This window comes from Neltuma alba, unplaced genomic scaffold (genome assembly GCF_004799145.2).
Source record: "Neltuma alba isolate B1F8T4 unplaced genomic scaffold, ASM479914v2 tig00011297_pilon, whole genome shotgun sequence".
Taxonomy (NCBI): Eukaryota; Viridiplantae; Streptophyta; class Magnoliopsida; order Fabales; family Fabaceae; genus Neltuma; species Neltuma alba.
Window position 1 is genome coordinate 23,265 of NW_021636006.1, and position 23,575 is coordinate 46,839.

The 23,575-nt window shown below is 36.2% G+C and overlaps 1 protein-coding gene and 3 pseudogenes across 1 annotated transcript; 2 read left to right on the forward strand and 2 right to left on the reverse strand.

The window, feature by feature from the left end:
- Nucleotides 1–542: 542 nt before the first annotated feature.
- On the reverse strand, nt 543–1,670 carry LOC114711547 (L-lactate dehydrogenase B-like; annotated as a pseudogene).
- Nucleotides 1,671–5,498: 3,828 nt separating this feature from the next.
- LOC114711551 (L-lactate dehydrogenase B-like) lies at nt 5,499–6,839 on the reverse strand (annotated as a pseudogene).
- A 6,685-nt stretch (nt 6,840–13,524) lies between these two features.
- On the forward strand, nt 13,525–20,867 carry LOC114711548 (E3 ubiquitin ligase PQT3-like). The gene is made up of 15 exons (XM_028895954.1): nt 13,525–14,447; nt 14,859–14,986; nt 15,168–15,242; nt 15,324–15,493; nt 15,582–15,655; nt 15,749–15,805; nt 15,898–16,054; nt 16,136–16,284; nt 16,377–16,541; nt 16,633–16,935; nt 17,131–17,172; nt 17,341–17,590; nt 18,318–18,446; nt 18,713–18,788; nt 19,929–20,867. The coding sequence occupies exons 1-15, from the start codon at nt 14,282–14,284 to the stop codon at nt 20,589–20,591; spliced, it is 2,604 nt and encodes an 867-aa protein (XP_028751787.1). The 5' UTR covers nt 13,525–14,281; the 3' UTR covers nt 20,592–20,867.
- A 727-nt stretch (nt 20,868–21,594) lies between these two features.
- Nucleotides 21,595–23,235, forward strand: LOC114711550 (60S ribosomal protein L15-1-like; annotated as a pseudogene).
- The last annotated feature ends 340 nt before the right edge of the window (nt 23,236–23,575 follow it).

Sequence of the window (23,575 nt, forward strand, 5' to 3'; positions counted from 1 at the left end):
AATTCTTCTAATTCTAATTACCCACGGGCATCATTAAGTCGAGTTGCATTAAAAAAAAAAAAACAAGAAGCCAAATATGACAATAAAGATAAAACTGAACCAAATTAAGGAGTCAACATTATCACATTAATCATTAGTTACATAAAAATAAAAGGAGAGTTTTAATAAACCCTTCAGTACCCAATTAATATCATCAGCTCCTTAAAAATTTTAAAATTTAGTGCACTTCTTGACCGAAATTTTTGTGTACTTTATTTGAGTTGAAATTATTAAATTTGTGTTGCAAATCGTCAAATTCTTATCGTAAATAGTCAAATTTGAGTTGTAAATCTTTATAAATTTTATGAGTGAATAAATAATTCAAATTTAGTAATTGGCAATAAGAATTCCTCGGCTTGCAACTCAAATAAAGTTAGAGTATTTTAGTATTCTCATATAAAATTTTGATTAAGGGAGTATAGGGAAATTTCAGAATTTTTTGGGAATTAACTCATATTAATGTCATCTACTTACTGAAATTTTTCCAAAATAAGCCCCAAGATTCACATGCGAAGCTCATTCTGCACCACCAAAATGGTTTTTGCAGAGTCCCTTAGTCTCTAAGCTTCCTCTTCTGTGAGGTGCACATCAGTGACACCCAAGACGCCTCCTCTTCCGAGCTGAGCCGGCAAGCTCAAAAACACCTGTCCTCCGTCGTCGATGCCATGAAATGCGTTTGCTAGCACAGAGACTGGGTGGATCTTCCTCTGGTCTCTCAGACTGGCTCGAGCCAAGCTCCCCACCGAGTACCCTATGGCCCAACAGGTATAGCCTTCCAGACGAATCACTTCATAAATACTCTCCACAACTTGTTTGTGAATTTTCTCTAATATAATGTCTCTTTCTCATACTCTATCTGCTGCTTCTCCAGAAAGCTCAGCACCGGAACTCCTCCGATACTAATACTCGACCACAGAGCGACCGAACTGTCTCCATGTTCCCCCACTATGTAAGCCTGCAAAAGTTTACATCTTTGGATGTTAATTAAAAAGAAAATAGTTTATAGATGATGAACATAAAAGATGATTAATGCCCTGCACATCCTGAGCATTGACGTCGAGATGATCGGCGATAGGAAATCTGAACCGGGAAGAATCCAGGTTGGTGCTGGATCCGATGACTCGGTTGGAGGGGAAGCCAGAAAGTTTCCATGCAAGGTAAGTCAACACGTCGACAGGGTTCGAGACGATGAGCAGAACAGAGTTTGGGGAGTAACAAGCCAGCGGGGGAATGATACTCTTAAACATGGTGAGGTTTCTCGGAAGAAGATTCAGCCTGGACTCGCCCTTGCTTTGGCGAGCGCCGGCAGTGACGATACGGAGGTGGGATCCGACGTCGAAGCGTGGATCTTGGTTCGAGGGAGAGACGCGGCGGCGTGCGTGCTGCAAGTCGAGCATCTCACCTCGGAGCTTGTCAGGCATGGCGTCCACAAGGACGAGCTTGTCGGTGACATCTTGGGTGAGGATGGTGTGGGCTATGGCCATGCCGACGTTGCCGGCTCCGATGACGGAGATCTTGGTGTGTCTCTTGGTGGGAGAGGGAGGTGCAGTGTGATGAATGGACTTGAAGAAGGCTTGAGACAGGTCCAAGCCTCCTGGACCCAAGTAGGAACCTGAAGCCCTCTTGTGCATGTTCGTGTATTAGTTCAAATAAAAGGTTTATGGCATTGGATTTGGCCTATTATGATAGACATGCGTGCCCATGAGACTGAGGACAGAAATATCGTGGAAGCTTCCGTAGAAAAAGGTTTGAGACTTTGTGAAGAGGCTAAGGTAGAGGATATGCAACGGCAAACAAAACCAATCTGAGGGAAACAAATTAAAAGGGTTTTCAAATGACATGAGGGGAACTTTGTAGATCATATACAGTCTATATATTACATAAAATTTATTTTGAGAGCAAGTTTTAATTTCAACAGGGATGGGTAAGCAGTATTAGAATTGGGAGATCATAGGTGGTGACGTGGATTGGGAAATTCATTAGATTTTGGTTGGAGAAAAAGAAAACCGGAGAAATATGATAGTGGATTCTGCCTGATACTGATATTAATTGTCAAGTTCTGTTTTCCTTCTTTTTTGGCATATTGAATTGACCGATGTGATGGTTTCTTTTGTCCTGCCACGAGGATGTGCAAATCTGTGGTCGATCTATGGGCTGCTACGGTGTTTACTTTGTTTAGTTTGAAGATTTATCTCGGTAGTCAAACATTCCTAAAAGATGAACTTAGCCCTTTTTTGTTTCATTTTTTCGTTACAGCTATCTAGACTTTTGGATTCATTCACGTTTAGGAAGTGTTTGAGTAAAAATAAAACTATAGTTTCAGAAGTACTTTTACGGTAACGAAGTAAATATATAAAAGAATTTGCTTCGATTTGTAAAAAAATGCTTCTAAAAAGTGATTATAGGGTTACTCAAACACTCTCTTAGTCGTCACATAGGCTCTATCAGAAAGCCTTCCCGCCAAGTTTATTTTTTCGTATCCTAAAATAATATTTATGAAAAGCCACCGCTTGTAATTTGACCTATAAATGCTAAATAACTAATTTTAAAATATTTAAAAAATTAATTTAATTAGTTATGCATTATAAATTTGTGTTGGTCTTTTTAAACTAGCATTTTTAATTATATGCATTGGAATCATCCTTAATGGGAACCTCTTGCAATCTATATGAATATTTTGGAAAAAGATAAAAGACAAAACATATTAAGTTCTTATATGTAGAATCAATTCAATCTCATAACCAGCTTTTATATTAAAAATCAAAATTAGAATAAAATTTCAATCACCCAATCCCATACGAGCTACCTATAGTTAAATGCTCCTTCCCGTGATGTTTATAAAATTCTTTTAACTAAATTATACAATTTAGAAAAATATTTAAACTAGTTAAGAATAATAAATATGTAAAAGTTAACTTTTGTTTTAAATATATCCTTATTTAATAATGAAAAAAATAAAATAATGAAATACTAATAATAAGATAAAAGATAAAAAAATGTATTAGTATGAGAAAAATGAGGAGAGAGAAATAAAAATTAATTAAGAACAAAATTGGTTTAAAATTTATTTAATATTCAGACACTCATAAGCATGCAATATATTTAATATTCAGACACCCATAAGCATGATCTTATTAAAAAAACCAAATTAATTTAAATTTTAGGATCTTATAAAAAGAATTCGAGAGTAATTATGTATAAAGATTGAGCAAATTTGATATATATATATATATATATATATATAAGTTAATTATATGTGGAAAAAAGAGGATGGTTTTTGTAACATATCCTTCCTTTCCATTATTTATACTACATCTAGTCCTTAAATATAAGAGCTAATTTAACTTTTAATTTGACCCTAAATATAAGACGTCAATCCACTTTGTCTTTAATATTTATCTATTTTGTCCTCAAGTAATTTTTTGACTAGTTATATATGTTAAAGAGTTACTATATCAATGGGGAATTCAAACACACATGATTAATAAGAGTGTTTTAGGAAATGCTACATCTATTTGCTGCAAATAACTAATTTAACTAATTTTTTTTGTCTTTCCAAATTAGTCAACTAAGTCCTATATTAAGAATCAGAGGTAGTACTAGAATATGATGACCATATATAACATTACAATACCAAATTCTAACTAAAAGGGTAACTTGTCAAAAAATACTAATAACTCATGTGCTTAATATAAAAGTTAGTTAGAAATTAAGTTTGGTCCTAAATATAAGACTTAAGTTATTTTATCTTTAAAATTTATAATGTTCTCTCTAAAATATCATATAGATTGGAAGGGATTTCTATTAAAGGATACTTTTTTAATACGCATGATTAAAGATAGTTTAGCAAAGTTAACACATATTTATGACATTTAATCACCTTAACTAATTTTCTTAATCATCAGTATGAGTATTTTCAGAATATTAAGGACCATATGTAGTAACAAATATTAAAAACAAAGAAGATTGACATATTACATTTATAAGTAAAACATATTATTTAACTAATTTCTTATATTTTCAAGTCGAAAGAAAACTAGCTCTTATATTTCAAAACAAAAATATCACAATTCAAATATATAAATACTTCAAGAAAAATTATACAAGGAAATTTTCTCAAAAAAATTAGTCTAATCAATAAATTATATTTCTATTATTTGTTTTTAGTTCAGTCTAAGAATTATACATATATATATAATCCGTAGGAAAAAAAACCATTATTCACGGGTTACCAATATTATTGCTCATTGATCAAATTCCATACAATATAATTAAACATCTGGTTCTGTATATAATAATAATAATAATAATAATAATAATAATAATAATAATAATAATAATAATAATAATAATAATAATAATTATTATTATTATTATTATTATTATTATTATTATTATTAGTGTCTGTATATAATTTGGTAGATTTTTGAATTACCACTAAATACTTTTCTATTGATAAGAATCAGGAAAATTCTAGTCATTTCTTATAATGACGCCAGCACCCGCAATTTTCCTATCAGTTTTCAAAGTAACGTATATATTCAAACAATCCATGTGGAGGTTTAGAAAGAGGTAGTTAGACTTAGGGTGTGTTTGGATGAAACCAAACCGTGGTTTGAAAAAGTGATTCTGGAGAATAGATTCTGGAAAAAATAGATTCTGTGAAGAATAGATTTTGTAAAAAAGTGATTCTGAGAAGTGAGAGTGTTTGGATAGTTGTTATCAGAAGCACTTTTTATATATACAAATTACTAAAAAAAAGACATAAGTTAATATGATAATTACAGAAAAAATAGATTTTATGATATATTTTAATTTGAAGAAATAAAATTGTTAATAATATGTTTTTTACCAACATAATTAATAATACATAAGATAATATAATTAATAAATAATTAATGTCTATATATATTTATAAAATATAAGATTAAATATATTTATAAAAAAATATGCTTATAAAAAAAATAACAAGATACATATCATATAGGCCCTCACACTCTCCCTTTTTTCTCCAAAAGCAAAAAAATTTTGCTTTTTCCAAAACCATGGTTTTGGAGTCAAAACCATGGTTTTGACCCAAAACCATGGTTTTGGTTTTTGGAAAGGCTGTTTGGGTAGCATTTTCCCCAAACCATGGTTTGGGTCCCCAAACCATGGTTTGGGGTGCTATCCAAACAGAGCCTTAATAGGAATAGTAAAACATGTTAATTGACGAGTAGAGGCTTTGACAAATGTGATTATTTTTCTGTAATTAAGTTTTCATCTTAGAATATTCTACGTGTATATAAGTATATTAGTGTAAAGTTTGAATTATGCTATATATTTACAATGAAAAGCACATGTATGATCTATACAGTGGATGCGCATGATCTGCAGAATATGTAAATGTAACCTATATATACGTGCTTTTAATTACCCAAAAAAAGAGAAGAAAAAGAAGACACAAATTAAAGCACTAATAATAGAAAATTAACAAATCATCTTATTATATTTGGAAAAAAATAATTTAGTGTGCGTCTCAGGACACAGCGCATGATGATCAAAATATGATAGGCATAAATTAAAAAAAAAAACTGGAAAAACAAAATAAATAACAAGAAGCACACAAATCAGAGGGAAACAAATATCAAATAGAAGATTCAAATGCCCAACTCGGTCTGGACTTCGAGAATGGTTTTAGCAGAGTCCCTCAGCTTCTGAGCTTCCTCTTCGGTGAGGTGCACGTTGGTGACACCCAAGACGCCACCTCTTCCGAGCTGAGCCGGCAAGCTCAGAAACACCTGTCCTCCGTCGTCAATGCCATGAAATCCGTTTGCGAGCACAGAGACTGGGTGGATCTTTCTCTGGTCTCTCAGAATGGATCGAGCCAAGCTCGCCACCGAGTACCCTATGGCCCAACAAGTATAGCCTTTCAGACGAATCACTTCATAAGCACTCTCCACAACTTGCTTGTGAATGTTCTCTAATGTCTCCTTCTCGTACTCTATCTGCTGCTTCTCCAGAAAGCTCAGCACCGGAACTCCTCCGATACTAATACTCGACCACAAAGCCACCGAACTGTCTCCGTGTTCCCCAACTATGAAAGCCTGCAAAAGTTCATATCTTTCAATGTTAGTTAAAGCACGGCAATGAGAAAATAGTGTATCGCTGGGGAATATAAAAGATGATTAATGACCTGCACGTCCTGAGCATTGACGTCGAGATGATCGGCGATGAGGAATCTGAACCTGGAGGAGTCCAGGTTGGTGCCGGATCCGAGGACTCGGTTGGATGGGAAGCCGGAAAGCTTCCATGCAATGTAGGTTAAGACGTCCACAGGATTGGAGACGATGAGCAGGACAGAGTTTGGGGAGTAACGAGCCAGCGGGGAATTATACTCTTAAACATCGTGAGGTTCCTCTGAAGAAGATTCAGCCTGGACTCGCCCTCGCCCTGGCGAGCGCCGGCGGTGACGATACAGAGGTCGGATCCGACGGTGACGGAGTAATCAGTAGAGGCGTAGATCTTGGTGCGAGGGAGAAACGCGGCAGCGTGCTGCAAGTCGAGCATCTCTCCTCGGAGCTTGTCCGGCAAGGCGTCAACGAGGACGAGCTCGTCGGTGATATCTTGGGTGAGAATGGTCTGGGCTATGGCCATGCCGACGTTGCCGGCTCCGACGACGGAGATCTTGGTGTGTCTCTTGGTAGGAGAGGGAGGAGAAGTGTGAAGAATGGACTTGAAGAAGGCTTGGGATAGGTCCAGGCCTCCTGGACCCAAGTAGGAACCTGAAGCACTCTTATGCATGTTTGTGTTACTTTGTTTTGAGAAGAATGTGTCGCTGTGAAGGATTAATGGATGAAAATAGCTTATTATAAAGCATATTTATAGACATATATGTCTCTGGGATGGAGGACAAAAATATAATATAATAGTACAGAGAGGAAGCTTCCGTAGAAAAGGGTTTGAGACTTTGTGTTGTGTGGGGGCTAAGGCAGAATATTTTTCAACGGTAAAACTTTCTGACGACGGAAACGGACTTAAGAAGGCAACGTACGTTTCATTATAAGTATAACACGAAGCTTTGTTATATTCTTAATGAGATTATTAGTGTTGGTAGTTGTTAGTATTATTTTATTCATTATAGGTGAGTTTTTTCTGGAAAAGAAAAGAAAAAGAATTACTGGGAGGACCAAAGAGTGGAAATTTCCTGGATTTTGGTTTAAGAAGAGCGAAACCAGAGAAGAATGTTAGTGGTTTCTTCTTATTTTGATAAATAAGTCATATTTTCCTTCTTTTTGGTGTATTGACCAATATTGTAAATTGTTACTTTGGGACAAAGGGAACCTAGAAACTGTGGTCTAATAAGTTGGTGTTTGTTTGTTTAATTGAAGATTTCAAAGGTCAAATGTTCATTTTTGTCTCCTGTGTTTGCTTTTCAGCAATGGCCGGTAGGTGTTATTCATTGGGCTCCAAAATTTTCCTTTTTTTAAGAAGAAGAATTACATATCTTTCTCCAAGTTTGGTTCAGAAGAATACGCGCAACTGCTTTTCAAGTTTCACATACGCACGAGATATAAGTACATTTATTGTGTCTTCTGAGTGCATTGTCCTCTTCTATTCCTACTTATAAAATTACTTGTAATAACATGTCTGGCCAACTAAAAAAAATTCTCATTCCAATAAAGAAAAATCTTAAATTTTTTAATTTTGCCTTAAAATTTAGGAGTTTTTCAATTTTATCTTTATTTAATATATATGGTTTTAAAAAAAAGTAACCATCTACACAACAATAAATAAATAGTAAAATAATAATGAGATTGAGTTTGACAGAACGAGCTAGTTCTTTTTTTTTTTTTTTAATTTTAATTACAGCTGCATGAGAGGCTTACATATCAGTACCTACAGAAGTAAAAATCTGAGAGACGTCACGTTGGAGATAACCACGGATACTATCAGGGGGACTACGCAAAGCAAGGAAATCAATCCCCATGTTGTGTGCTTCAGCTGCCAATGCATCTGCCACCGAGTTCCCATCTTCACAACATCTAGAGGAGGTGGTTTCCAACCTTGCCGCAAAGACACCCCTATCTGTTGATGTAACGGATTCTGACTACCCCAGGCTAGACAAGCTTGAGAGCGTGCGAGAAGAGAATCGATGCTCCAACCTTGATTATTAAACACGCGACCATTTCGTCTCAACCATAAGTTGCGGCATACTATAGGAAACCAGAGACGAAATTCATGGCCTCCAATCGAAAAACGGCTGCCAATACGTAACATCCTGGATAATCTTTCGATCCTTAATATAGGACCTAATTGTTAAATTGTTTTTATTCTAAATATAAGACTTATTTATCATATTTATCAGTTTTTCCAAAATTATCTATATGGATCTTCCTCAACCATAACCAAGTAGAAGAGGGGGAGAGGATATTAAGAAAGATGATTATAGTGTTTTAGGAAAAACATGTCATATTTCTTATAATTAACTAACTTACCTAACCTTTTTTAATATAATTAAATTAGTTTAATAGGTCTTATATTAAGAGTCAGAAGAGTATTAATTTAAAAAAAACAGAGAGAAAGTAAAAAAAAAATTAATTAAATAATATAAATAATATTTTATTATTATAAAATAATAATATTTTATTATTAAAAAAAACATTGAACTTTTGCACCGAATTGAACGCCAAAGCTGAGTGTGTTAAAGGTGAAAAAGAAATTGGAGGGGGGTGGCGCATTAATAAGAAAGAAAAAGGGGCGAGGTATTAACGAAGGAAGAAGGAAAAAAAATGAGGGACGGTTGAAGCTAGAAGGATAATTGGACAAGCGGAGGTGATAGCAAAGAACGAACAAGAGGGTGAGCGAGAAGTCTTGCAAGTACATGTTGTCTGAAGAGTAAAACAAACATTTGCGGATCGTTTAGGTACATAAAAATATTTTTTTATTAAAAATTTTTATGAATATTTTTATATATTTAAAACTTTACATTAGTAGTATCATTATAATATTTAGAAAAAATTTTGTAATTTAGGTACAGAGTCAATATTGAGTTTTAACAATAGATGGCCATAGAAATTTAGAGATAAATAAATAATTAATTTTAATCAGTTTAAATTTCTCCATTTACTATTTTTGGTATTTAAAATTAAATTTATTTTGTTAAAAAATCTGTCATTTATGATATATATCATATTTATGCGGATTAAAATTAAGTTAAATAATTTATTTGGGTTGTTTGATATATTATTAAAATTTTAATCAAGTTATATTTATTTATTGATTATTTTGAGAATTTTGAACAAAAATTTTAGTTGAAAAATGTATTATTCAAAACATATAGAATGTTTTTACCGATTAAAATTAAGTTAAATAATTTATTTGGGTTATTTAATATATTATTAAGATTTTAGTTGATTTAAAATATGAAATAGGTTAAGGATATGTTATTAGAAAAATTTTAAAGCTGGAAACTTAAGTTATAAATTGAGAATTTTACAATGTTAGATAAAAACAGTTTATATATATAATTTGAATGAGTTATTTGGATAGAGAAAAATTGTTATTGGAAATAAGAATTTTTGGGTAGCAAATATATATTAATAATAATAAATCCTATGCAATTTAAGTTATTTATTTGTATGTATATTAAATTATATCTATATTATTTGTAAATTATCTTGTACTTCGAAATTTGTAATTTGTGCTCTTATTTCTCAAGCTGAGGTTAAGCTTGAAGTAGAGGTAACAGGGGTTAATTTATTTTATATGCATATTTTGGATTGTGAGGTATTTAATTTGCTTTTATTTTCTCAAATTAATTTGTGAAAGTATATCTATGAATAAGTATGTTTTTTCTCATATGACAAATTTTGGTGAATTGTAAAGTACGTTGATTTAATTATGCTTGAGTTGTATGTTGCTGGGAATTATGTTTTCATGTGATGCTGAATTTGGTATTATAATATTTTGTTATTAAATAAAATAAAAATGTGTTATTCTTTGTTTGGAATTATATCATCTTAGTTTTAAGAATTATGATATTTTTAATTTATATTGTAAATATGCATGGGATTCATATGTGGAGGTTAGGATTATGTTATGTGGAGGATATTTGTTCTTGAAGCCCATAGGGCATACCTACACTATTGATCATAGTGTTTTGGCTTTTTTGTTAAACCCCCGTAGTTTTTCCTTTTTCATGGCCCAGAATTAAAAACGAACTCTTGGGTGGATACCTCTTGTACCATAGTCTATTCTTGGGCGGTGTAGGTATAAGTGTAGGAGGGCTTGTTGCTTGATGTGAATGGGGTGACTTTTGACCGGGTTACTCAGTACAGAAAGCTCGGGTCCTTGTTAATGAGTCATAAGGAGGAGTATGGTGATGAGAGAGCATGTTTCATTATGTTGTTGCATGTGTACTTTTGTATGAATTGTGTGGTAGATGGTGAGACATACTCCTTTCATGTGGTGTATCTATTAAAGCATCATTTATTACTTAAATTATACTTAAGCACTACTTTACCAACTTACCATCCTACTTGTATATGTCATAAATTAATACTTGGTTGCAGAGACTTTATGTCTCACCCCATTATTCATTAATGCTTTTCAGGAAAGCCATCTAGTTTAGCTCAGCATGAAGGGAAGCAACTAGAGGTATAGGCGAGTACAGCCTAATAGTCCTCTTTTGGTTTAGGCATTTAATGTTATGTATATTGTCATCTTAGGGCTCATGGTTTTGTTGACATATACTTTCTTTTATTTGGTTGTTAGATGACTTTATTTGATAGAGTGCTGTTAGAATGGCTGAAGGCCATAAGACTCTGCTGTATATGTTACTTTTATGTATATGACTTGTGAGTTGGGCTGAGCATCCTGTGTTTCTTATGCCGCAAGTCTCTGCGAGATGAATGTTTATATTGGACTTGTGAGCAGTTATTGTGCCTTGAGTCCTTGTTGTATGTGTTGTTAAACTCATAGGTGTTCTATGTATCTTGAGTATTTTGGGAGGTTTTCAAAATAAGACAAACTCTTTATAACCATGATAGTATATAAATACTATAACTCAATTCTTTTTCTACCATGGTTAATATCTTAAAAAGTGGTTTTATGATTATGTATTAAGAAGAGGTCTTTTCAGAATACCCAAAGACAGCCAAGCAGAAGCATAAGAGAAGGCAAAGTATTGACTTTGTCGTTCATGTGATAAGAGAGCATACTAGACTTGCATATTGTATCGGCAATCTCGGAGAACATGTAAGATGGTTTCCTGCATTCCCTCACAGGAGTTACACTCCCCAGTCAGGTGCAAGCCTCGTTTTGACCTGGATAGATTCATAAGTAGCCTACCCTGTGCACACAGCCAAAGGAAGACTCGACACCTTTGTGGGATATGTAACTTCCAGATATTTCTATACAGCGTTCTATCAATGGTAATATTTGCACCAGCAATTTGATTATAAGCTGATTTCAGAGTAAAAGTTCCAATAGGAGACCATCGTCATACTAGAAAGTCATCGCGACAAGAAGCATTTATATGCACACGGTCTATAGCCTAAAATATATTTTGCGGAAGATAGTGAGCAAACTTCGGCTAGTCCCAAGCCCTTGATGCCGTAACATAATCTCCCACCTTCCAGCTTAAAGCCGTTTGTGGAAGAGTACCAACAATGTATCCTTTAAGGGCATCAAAGTGGGGTAGCCAAGCATCTTTCCAAAAGAGAATAGCGTTTCCATTCATCAGCCTCCAAGCTAGCCTACTGGTGACTTCCTTCCAACAAGACCGAATGCCTTTCCACGTACGTGATTCTCACTTGCGTTTATCCACTTTGGGAATTAAATCATCCCTAGCTTTATATTTCTCCCTTAAAAACTTAACCCTGTTCTTGAAGCGTTTATGCTGTCTCTCAATGAAGGAGATCCCTTATTTGCAGAATTATGGGCATATTTGATCGGGCTCAAGCGAGCTTGGGAAGGGGGACACAGAAGCGTTTGTCTTTTTAGTGATTTATTGGAGAAAATACATCTGCTACAGGAGGGAGATAATGAAGTCCATGAGAACTGGGCTTTGATTAAAGAATGCAGCAGCATGCTCCAAAGGGAATGGCTTGCGGAACTCTGCCATATAGGAGGAGAAGAAAATCTTGAACCAGACGCTCTAGCTAAGCGAGCTCTATCTTTGCCACCAGGACTGCATCTTACTCATCTTGAGGACTCCTCTTATGTTATTTCTCATCATTTAGCTTAGTTTCTTTGTTTTCTCCTCTTATCAAAAGAAAAAAAAAGAAGCAGGAAAGAGAGAAATTAGGAAGGAACATTGATTGCTTCGTTTGTGCCCTTTAAGTTCTTGGCCCTACAAAGTAAAATTTTATTTTTGTATCGTAAAGATGATGAATTACTCCTCCGATCCTTAATACATGATTTAATTGTTAAGTTAATTTTGGTCCTAAATATAAGACCTATTTCTCATATTTATCAATTTTTTTCTAAATTATCTCTATAAATGCTCCCTCAACCATAATCAAGTAGAAAAAAGAGGGAGGATATTAAGGAAGATAATTATAGTGTTTTAGAAAAACCATATCATATTTCTTATAATTAACTAATTTACCTAAATTCCAATCAAATTAGTTAAATATCTCTTATATTAAGAACCGGAGGAGTATTATTTTCAGATTTAAATATAGACTTTGTATCTGTTTGTCATTTAAAGCTTGAATTTATATTACTTATTTTGAACTTTAGAACATTTTATTTTGTCATTTAGAGTGTGGATATGTAATTTAATAATATGAAACATTTGTTTTTCCAAAAAGGCGAAAAATGAGTTTTTGCCCTAACTCTAAATTACCTATCGACAAAAATCATGGCTAAACTAGGGAGAATAGAATTTTTGAGCTCTACTTTCCCTCCTCTAATTATCATAACATTATATAAAAAATAAATAAATTTAGATACCTACAATCTCATCACATTATGTTTATTTTTTATGAAAATTATAAATCATTTGGAATTAATATAATTTTTAATTCAGAAAATTTGATCTCATTTTTTATTTTACTTTGATTCATCTAGAGATTGTTTTCCCCACAAAACAGTATTTTTTTATCCTTGCTAAATTCAAATTTTATAGGAATTAAATTTTAAAATTTTAAGTATATACTTATTATTAATATTATAATAATTTTTAAATATTAAATCTTAAGTATTTGAAAATTTAATCCCAAAAAACTTGCTGAGGAAGCAGAAAAAATAGGAAAATAATTATGTTTATCCATCAGGCTGGGATGCCCGGCCCGCTAACACCTACTGACTACTGTTATGGGTCCAAATCCGAAACGCAGCTTATAAGCGAGGATTACACCCAAAAAAAAAAAAAAAAGATAAAACGGCGCGAAGTCGCAGTGACGTTAACTTGGGGTAATCGCGAAGAGGAAGCATGGCGGAGGCTTTTTATTTTATTTTAATAATAATAATAATGAAATAAATTTATAGCCGTACGCGCGCCTGACCCCGTTCGTTTCCATCAACTTTCCTAACCCTAGACTTCATCATCGGGAGCTCGCCAATCCTCGCCATGATACTTTTCGATTGATTGCGCGTTTCCTGCATCACTTCAGATTTTCCTCGGCGCTGCAGAGGAGTTTTGCGAATTCCCATCGGAAGGTTCGATCTTCACCTCTCAGATACAGATTATTTCCGTGGTCCGATACATCGCCGATCAGATGCAGATTCGCTCCGTGGTTCGATGCTCCTGGCTCGTTCGGTCGATTTCTACTGAAACAGATCCAAGTTCTCTTTGATTATTCCTTCCCGTTCGGATTGTTGCGGCTGCTAATTCGAGAGGGCTGCTTCTGTTCTGGATCCCTCTAATTCTCGTCCGATCCATGGGCGCTGACGATCTTAGCACTCTGATTTGTGCTTTTTGAGGCTTCTAAGTTTTGACGCTTGACGGAGTTAAAAATTTTCTACAATCTGAGAGTTACAATATTTTACGAAGACGAAGACTCGGCATCTGGTTGCAAGAAAAGAATCAAGGAGAGCTCACCGTTTTGGCCGTTCGATTTGTCCGATCATATCTGAGTAATTGACAGCGGAAGGAAAAATAATAGAAAAAAAAAGAGCTTCAATATTGTACTGATTGTTAGGAGTTTGATATAAGGCGCTCATTAAATCGAGGCCTTTGATTATAGTTTATTTGTTTTTTGGCTATTGTGTTGCTGTTATCCCCTTTTTTTTTAGATTGAAAGAGAAATATACCATGGCGGTGTATTATAAATTTAAGAGTGCAAGAGATTATGATTCAATTCCTATGGACGGTCCTTTCATCTCTGTTGCTACATTGAAAGAAAAAATTTTTGAATCAAAGCATTTAGGCAAGGGTACTGATTTCGACCTTGTGGTCACCAACGCCCAGACCAATGAAGGTTGGTTCTGATTTCAATTAAACTATTGTCTTGGGGCTATGGTGTTAATGACTAATTTTAAATTTAAACAATCTGGTTTTTACCTTGCAGTTTCTGTAATTTGGTTTTCAGGAGGATGTTTCTTGGTTAAAGTTACAGTATTTGCTATGTTTCTTTTTTTAACCCTTGAAGAAAAACGCATGGAAATTCTTTCTATTTTGAAACTACCATACTCAAAATCCATGCATAAACAAAGAGAAAGGGGAAATGACTGAGATAAGTGGCATGGGTTGTTGGTCTGGATGTTTGGATATAATTAGGCTGCAAGCTACTGATAGAAATTTCATGCGTCCAACTTTGCGGGATTTTAGTATGGTTTTGTGTATTACTTTTGCAGTGTTTTATAGTGTCTCTGTCTCTTTGGAATTTCAGAATATCTTGATCAAGCAATGTTGATTCCTAAAAATACCTCAGTGTTAATTCGTCGAGTTCCTGGACGGCCCCGTTTACCAATAGTTACTGAACAAGAGTACTATCTCAAACCTAAAATCTCAATACCTGTTAGAATTTTCATGATAGATCATTTTATTATTCAGTATAAATTCCCAAAACTCTCCCTTTATTGCAATTTATTATATTTGGCACAATCTGCATAAAATACTGCCTTTTTCCTTTGCAATGTCTACTGATATTTTTTATCTTTTCTTGAATTGCTATCTGTTTTGCATTTTGCAGGAAAAGGTGGAAAATAAGGTGGTGGAAACTGAGCCTGAAAAGAGTGGCATACCAACTGTTGATTCCTCTTCCATGAAATATGTCAGTGTCTTCTTGTATGACTTTCTTATCTTCTCAAGCATTTCTTCTGCATTCCTTAAGAAATTGAATGCTTAATAACAGCCTGAAGACTCTGAATGGGATGAATTTGGCAATGAGTTGTACGCTATTCCTGATGTATTGCCTGTTCAATCGAGCAACTCAATACCAGAGGCTCCTCCAACTACAAATAAAGCTGATGAGGACAGTAAAATTAAGGCCTTGATTGACACTCCAGCCTTGGATTGGCAGCGGTGAGTTTCCATCTTTCTTTGGCTCTCAAACAATGCCTCTACTTTTGCGTTTACAATATTGTTTATTTTTTTTTTTTGGGTTGTGTAGACAAGGTTCTGATGGCTATGGTAGAGGTTTTGGGAGGGGGATGGGTGGACGAATGGCGGGTGGACGTGGTTATGGTAATACTCTTAGCTTATGTTTGATTTCCCCACCTTTTGGTGGCCTAGTGCTGTGAATTCTGTAATGCTCACTTGTTCTGCTGGTTCGGGCAGGGTTGCAACAGAAAACACCTCCACCAGGCTACGTGTGTCATAGATGCAAGGTGCCTGGTATGTATTAAACAAATGCTTCTATTTTCTTGTGCTAAATGGTGGGTAGCGATACTAATGTGCTTAGAATGTACTTCCTTTCTCTTGTTCAGGGCATTTTATTCAGCATTGTCCTACGAATGGTGATCCAAATTATGACCTTAAGAGGGTGAAGCCACCCACTGGCATTCCGAGATCAATGCTTATGGCAGCTTCTGATGGTTCTTATGCTCTACCAACTGGTGATGTTGCTGTCTTGAAGCCAAACGAGTGAGTACCCTGACCCTTGTTTGATCTATTATTTCATTCATTGGTAGGAATGGGACTAATCTGCATCTTTCTTCATAAAAGGGCTGCTTTTGAAAAAGAAATAGAAGGCTTGCCAACAACTCGCTCTGTTAGTGACATACCACCCGAGCTCCGGTGCCCCTTGTGCAAGGATGTGATGAAAGATGCTGTATTGACAAGCAAGTGTTGTTTTAAAAGTTTTTGTGACAAATGTAAGTTTTGATGTACTTATATTATCCGATTTTTGAAGTTGAGCATCTTAATGATCAGCTGATGCTAATTGTCATTTTAAAATTTTCCCCAGGTATCCGGGACTACATTATCTCCAAATCCGTTTGCGTTTGTGGTGCAGCTAATATACTTGCAGATGATCTTTTACCAAATCAGACAACAAGAGACCTAATTAGTCGTATAATGGAGACAGGCACTACCAGTGCTGAAAATGCTGGAAGCGCATTTCAAGTTCAAGGTTATTGAAACTTTTATGATGCGACTCTCTAACTATTACTGGTTATTAACTTTTCATTATTTACATTGTTTCCCTGGGTTGGATCCTTTAGATATGGAGTCTGCTCGTTGTCCACAGCCCAAGATTCCTTCTCCAACCTCATCTGCTGTGTCTAAAGGAGAACAAAAGGTGTCCCATTCTGATGAAGGAAAAACAAAAGTACAAGAGGCAGCTGATGATAATAGAAAGGCTCTATCTGTGCCTCAGAAGATGTCTGAAGAAGTAAAGGCCACAAGAGCCGCTGATGTTTCCGAAGCTACTCATGAGTCAGTGACTGTAAAGGAACCGGCTTCACAAGGTAGTGCTCAGCTGGTTGAGGAAGAAGTGCAACAAAAGTTGGCTCCTACTGAGGCAGGTAATGTAATTTGGTGCCAGGTTGTTTTTATACCTTCTGTTAGAATGAGGAAGAGAGAATGGGTGGTTATGGGGGAACTCATGTAAATAATGATGACAATGCGAGAACAATGATAAAGGGGAGGTCCATTCTCTTTTTTACTTTTTCCTTTTTTCTGAAGGCAAGTGTCATTAGTTTTCTTCTAATTTTTTGCAGCAAAGAAAAAGAAAAAGAAGAAAGCTCGTGTACCCACAAATGGTAATCTGCTGCTCTCTTTCTTTTCTCATGTACTGACATGTTTCTGTAATGTTTCTTTTTGAGATCTTGTGCTTGTATCTTGGAACTTCCGTGGAAAATATGGACGCTTTTACCTCTTATTCATATTGTGCAAGTCATTTTAAATTAAATTTTGCATACACATTGCAGATTTTCAGTGGAAAGCTCCACAAGACTTTGGAGCTGATAACTATATGATGCCTATGGCCCCGCCTCAAGGCTATAATCCGTACTGGAATGGCATGCAACCTGGCATGGAAGGATTTGTGGCACCGTATGCTGGTGCAATGCAAATGATGAATTATGGTTTCGGCCCCTTAGATATGCCTTTTGGCGGCGTTATGCCTCATGATCCCTTTGGCATGCAGAACTACATGCTGCCTGTTGTTCCACCTCCAAGGTATTTATTAGGCTACTTGTATAAGTATGTTCTGAAAAATCAAAAGTTAGCGCTTTCCCGCTCGTCTTAGACTCCCACTTCGGAGTCTGAGAGGCAATGATATCAGTATATGTGACATGATATAAAATGTGGGATATGCCAATTCTTTAAATTTTAAGACGTGATAGGTGTATTAACAAATTAAGGAAAGAAGTAACAACATACGAGGAAAATGAATTTTAAATGAAAATTTCACATATGATATACAGATGTTCATAACAAAGTGTCAAAAAGCATGAAGCGAATTCAGACTGTAATTTCTAATTCTAATTAATTATCAATACTTATCTGCAGTAATCCCTTGAATTATTTCTGACTGTTTCAAAACATAGAGGTGTGTTTCAGTTTTCAAATCGTTGCAAAACATACAGGAGAGAAGGGATGGCGATATGAATGTTAGGAGTACAATATGCGTAACATATCAAATATACATCTAATATGGTCCTACTATTTTATGAATGCTACTTACGTGTAGTGTAAGATTGTGGGAAAATGGCGTTATTTCCTCCTAATCCTACCCCGTTAAGGGCAGACTGGGTTTTTTTCCCTTTTTTAATTGGTTTTTTTTTTTTGGGGGGGGGGGAGTGGGGGTGGTTCAAGATAATTCACCTGCATATTTTTATATATGTGTAGATGACTGCGTTCTTTGCAATTCTAACTCATGAGACATGTCTTGTTATATCTTAAGGGATCTTGCGGAGTTAAGTATGGGTATGAATGTCATGAATGCTCCGCCTCCGATTATGAGTAGAGAGCAGTTTGAAGCTCGGAAAGCTGATCTCAGGAGGAAGCGTGAAATTGAGAGACGTGGAGAAAGGTACTAAGCGAATTTTTGGTAAACTCATTCCTAAATATTTCAGTGCAGGATATATTTCTTTCTTGTTCATTGTGATATTGTCTCGTCATTTTTTTTTTCAGCCAAATGTTTCAGTCACGGACAGAGAAAACACTTCCCCCCCCCCCCCCCCCAAACAATGATTGTTATAATTGTTGCTTGATGATCCATGCCGTTGTGCATCTTGTGTTAAGTTGTTGCTGTATTTTCACCACATTTACAAGTTTCTTTCTTTCATCATGAGACAGGGACATTGCCAAAGATCGGGAGATTGGTAGGGAAGTGAACAGTGTTGGGGATGTTCCTCCGATGAAATCGAAATCTGTATGTGCTTTTTATTTTTGTAATTTCTCTGTTTTCTTGTGGACTTATGCGGCATTCGCCTTTTTGAGTAGTTCTTTTGAAAGCTTCGCAAGAAAAAGCACACCCCTCGCAAAAAGAACCCCAATTGCACTAGATAATGCCACGTCACGTTCAGTATTGATAACTCTGTGGTTATGTGTTGTGGAGGGAGAGGGAGCAACGACCTATATAGTTTTGCCAGATTTCTGAGGTCAACGACAACCAACAAATGGTTTAAAAGTTCGTTGAAATGAAACCTCGGCGTCATTAAAATTAGTATATTATAATTGCGTCGGTGAAGTTAGCTGGGCTTTCTGCACTCTTTAGCCGTTTAAAAATATTATTGGGCTTCTATTGCCCTACTTGTGGTGTTGTGCTGACCCAATGAACAAAGTGCAGCAAATTTGGGATGCTGATCCTTAATTTGAGCCTGCTTATTCGCCTCTGCTGTATTATTATTAATTATTATTAATTTCACCAAGGCCTAAGGCCTGGAATCTCCAAAAGGAATTTTTTCTTCTGGGGGGTAATAAAAACGTTTCCCTATTTATTTTTTAATTTTAATCATGGTTAATGCGTTGGTGTAATTACTATTCTTTTTGAATTATTTATTTTTTAAAAAATAAAGTTACAAGAACCTTTTTGTATATCTAAAATTAGAATTATGCTGATCATTTTTATTCTATGTATCGAACCGGGTTTTAATTTTCAGTTAGTGGAAGTAAAGTTTAAGGTGAAACTTGGAAGCATGTTAAAATGTTTGAAGGTCAATTGCATTCGTTCCCCGAACCATCCCCCCTTTGTTTTTTTTTTTTTTTTTTCTTTGGCATTACAGTCTAAATACAGAAAATAGTTCATTTGCTTTCGCCAGGGCTAGCGAGAACCTAGCGTCTTTATCTTCTGTTTCTGTACCGGTAAGGTTATTAAAAAAAATGAAAAAAAAAAAAAAGGCTTTTGTTAATCGGACGATTGGTTTGCTGCTGTTTTGGGAGGGCAAAAGCTGAAAGGGCTAATGGGAATTCACAGCCACACATACCCACCAAAAGAAAAAGGGGAAAGAAAAGAGTTTCTAGAACATTGCTCCAAGCAGCTAATACTGGGATATTTTGTCTTTTGGTGCAGAAGCCTATTCCTCCCTCGTCGAGCGCCGCGTACAACCATCAACCCCGGACTCGTTTGGAGCGGCCATCGCCAGATCGACCTCCACGCGAGGTTGAACCTTCACGCCCTTCTAAGAGGAAATCTGAGCACCACCTTGATCGCGATCGTGACCACGACAACGATCGTGACCGTGATTTGATTCCAGACTATGGCTACCCTGATCACGACCGCCATAACCATCGCCATCACCACTCGGAGTCCTCATCAAGGCGCTCCTCTGAGCCGGTGACGAAGAGCTCTTCTGCCACGGCGGCGGCGGCGGCGGCGGCTGCTGCGGCTGCAGATCGCAAGCACAAGGCCAGCGTCTTCTCTCGCATAAGCTACCCTGAGGGCGAAGTCTCCAAGAAGAGAAAGCTCGCTACGTCATCTTCTGCAGAACCAGCCGGTGGATCGACGACTACGGCGCATCACAAGTCAGTGTCGAATGGGTATTATGACGATTACAAATCGTCGGGGCTTGGGAAGGTCGTTTCGACGGGTGGCGGGAGGAAGAAGAGTGTGGATTATGAATCTAGCGATGACGAACGGCATTTCAAACGGAGGCCGTCTAGGTACGAGCCGTCTCCGTCGCCGCCACAGGCAGATTGGGAGGAGGAAGGCAGGCACAAGCGCAGGCACAAGTAGATTCAGATTTGTCATTAGTGCTGGAACCTGAAGGCGGAGCGAGCAGCGGGCGCTCGCCATTACTGCTGGAACCTGAAGGCGGGGCGAGCTGCGAGAGCGAGCAAAATTGCTCTTGGAAATGTCGATTGAACTGTAGAAACCAGAAACTATGCAGCTGAAGAAGGGCATGTAATAATCTGGATACTGTAAAATATGGCCGTTCTATTTAACCCCATAAAAATGTCCGTTTCAACTTTTCAAATTTTCATATATGAAGCTCATGTTCTTGTTAGTCCAGCCCTCTTGATCCGTTTTTTGTTGGATCCGGAATTTTTTTTAAGTTCGTTCAGCCTCTTCGCAGAATAAGCTTGTTTCATTCCCAAGATTCGATAAGAGAATGTTACTTTTATTTTCGTCGGATTAATATTTATATCACAAGACATATAAATTTTCTACAAAGGAAAAAAAACCTCTTTGCGAAGAAACTTCAAAGAGCAAAAAGGATCGAACACATGACAAGGACTTTCTTTTGGTTTTAAAAAATTCCTTTTCATTTTTGAAAACCTATGAAACCTCATTGGAAACAAAACACATTTACCACAAACATTCCTTCTAATTTTAACATCAACTATCTTATATTTATTATGTCAAATTTTCTAATCAGATATAATTATGTGTCTCATTCTTAAATATTAACATTTAATATTATCTAATTATAAATTCATATGATAGAATTTGACACAAAGAATTTGACGCAAGTTTTTTTCTTAGTTAAATTATTTAGACCAAATATCTTTTTTTTAATATTAATATCACGTAACAATAATTTGAACACTTATATTTGCCTAAGAAAATAATTTTAATATATATTTTCAATTTTTTTTATGCTCATTAATTTTATTTGTTAAAAAATTTATTTTAGGCGAAGTAAAGGTAACATGGACATGAGCATTTCAGGAGTCGAGGCAGCGAGCAGCGTCTGTGCCCGGCCCAATATATGTATCCTCTATCTATTAAACGGGCTTTGCTGCAAAAACCCTAACTCTCATAGAGTGAGCGTCGCCGTCGTGGTTACCCTTTGCTCCGATGGGTATGACTTAGATTGTACTCTCGTGTTCTTTTTGTTTCACTTTCTCGTCGGAAAGCATTTACTGTGGGTGCCAAGAAATGCTGATATTTGTTGTCGTTGTTGGATATAGGTGCCTACAAGTATGTATCAGAGCTGTGGCGCAAGAAACAGTCTGATGTAATGAAGTTCTTGCAGAGGGTGAGGTGCTGGGAGTATCGGCAGCAACCTTCCATAGTCCGTGTGACAAGGCCTACTCGTCCTGACAAGGCTCGTCGCTTGGGCTACAAAGCTAAGCAGGTATTGAACAGTCTACTTTGCGGAGATCATTGCAGTGTCCGTCTTATTATGAACATATGATTCACAAATTATACTAGGAGGGTTGGATTTTGGGGTTGTTCAAAACTAATATGAACCTTTAACCACACAAGGCACACTAAAATTAGTAGGGAAAAAATCAATTCTATTACAAAATGGTCGAAATCAGCTTCTGGGATGTGTTAAGCAATTAGGTGGATTTGGCTTTTAGAATGTGTGCTGCAATTGAACGCCATGTTAGTTTTCTTGTGGCGACCCTTTGATTTGCCCATTATTTGGAGTGATTCAGATGTTTCTAGTCCGTTTTCTGAGAAAATGTTGTGTTCTCTTTGATGTGCACCCTCAGGATTCTCATGAAACCATATGAATGTTGCTCAGTTGACTGAGCTATTTTTGAATTTGTGGGGTATATATCTTGATAAGTTGCTGGTTAAGCGGCGCCTTGATGCATATGCGTCATTGCATATGTATGATGATTGGGTGCTTCCTTAGACCAGCTATATTAAAGTTAACAGTCAGATCATCTGACCGAGTGAATTGTCCTCTTATCAATTTTGCTTTTGTCTCGATCTGACACATCTTATTCTCTCATTTTAATTAAATGTTCCTTGTATTATTCAATTCTGTTTGTTTTATTTGCTTTTTTATTTGAGAAAAAGGAAATCATTTGCTTCTGTACTTTTTGCTTCAATTGTATGGTCTAGCAATGCTTAAGATTGCAATATTTGCAGGGTTATGTGGTTTACCGTGTTCGTGTTCGGAGGGGTGGCCGGAAGAGACCAGTTCCCAAAGGTATTGTATATGGTAAGCCCACAAATCAAGGTGTCACCCAACTGAAATTTCAGAGGAGCAAGAGATCAGTCGCTGAGGAGCGAGCTGGACGGAAGCTGGGTGACTTAGGGTCCTCAATTCTTACTGGGTGAATGAGGTTCGTAGATACTGGTTCTGACAATGAAACTTGGTTCTGAATGACTTGCCCATAGTTCTAATTGGTAAAATGCTGATACAGGACTCGACTTATAAATACTACGAGATAATCCTGGTGGATGTGGCTCACAATGCTATCAGAAATGACCCAAGGATCAACTGGCTCTGCAATCCTGTCCACAAACACAGGGAGCTGCGTGGCCTCACCTCTGCTGGTAAGAAATACAGAGGCCTCCGTGGCAGAGGACATCTCTACCACAAAGCTCGCCCCTCCCGCAGGGCTACCTGGAAGAGAAACAACACTCTTTCTCTTCGTCGCTACCGCTGATCTTACTGAAGTTAGTTTGCAGCTTCATTTTTGAATGTACTGTTGAGGATATGATAATTATCTATGAATTGAAATTTTGTTGCATGAATCGTTCGGTATACGATCAAAGTTTCATTCGGATTAATTCCATCAATTTTTGCAGCAATATATATTGGGATATCTCGTGCTGGATGAACTTTTTACCTCTTCCCTTTTGGAGTTTCCTGTTGGGTTTGTTATAGAAAACGAATTTCCTCCTTAGTTGGAGTCGTTGTGAGGAAAGTTGGATGCTGAAGTCTTGTTTATTTTCTTATGCATTGGCACGTGCTCTGTTTTCTCATGAGAAGTAGACCTTGCCATGCCATTAGTGGTTGAAATCTTAAATTG

Coding starts and splice junctions, on each gene's coding strand:
- LOC114711548 (XM_028895954.1), top strand. CDS start 14,282: ATGGCGGTGTATTATAAATTTAAGAGTGCAAGAGATTATGATTCAATT. Junction 16,055..16,135: donor GCTGTCTTGAAGCCAAACGA/GTGAGTACCCTG, acceptor TCTTCATAAAAG/GGCTGCTTTTGAAAAAGAAA. Junction 16,936..17,130: donor GTTGGCTCCTACTGAGGCAG/GTAATGTAATTT, acceptor AATTTTTTGCAG/CAAAGAAAAAGAAAAAGAAG.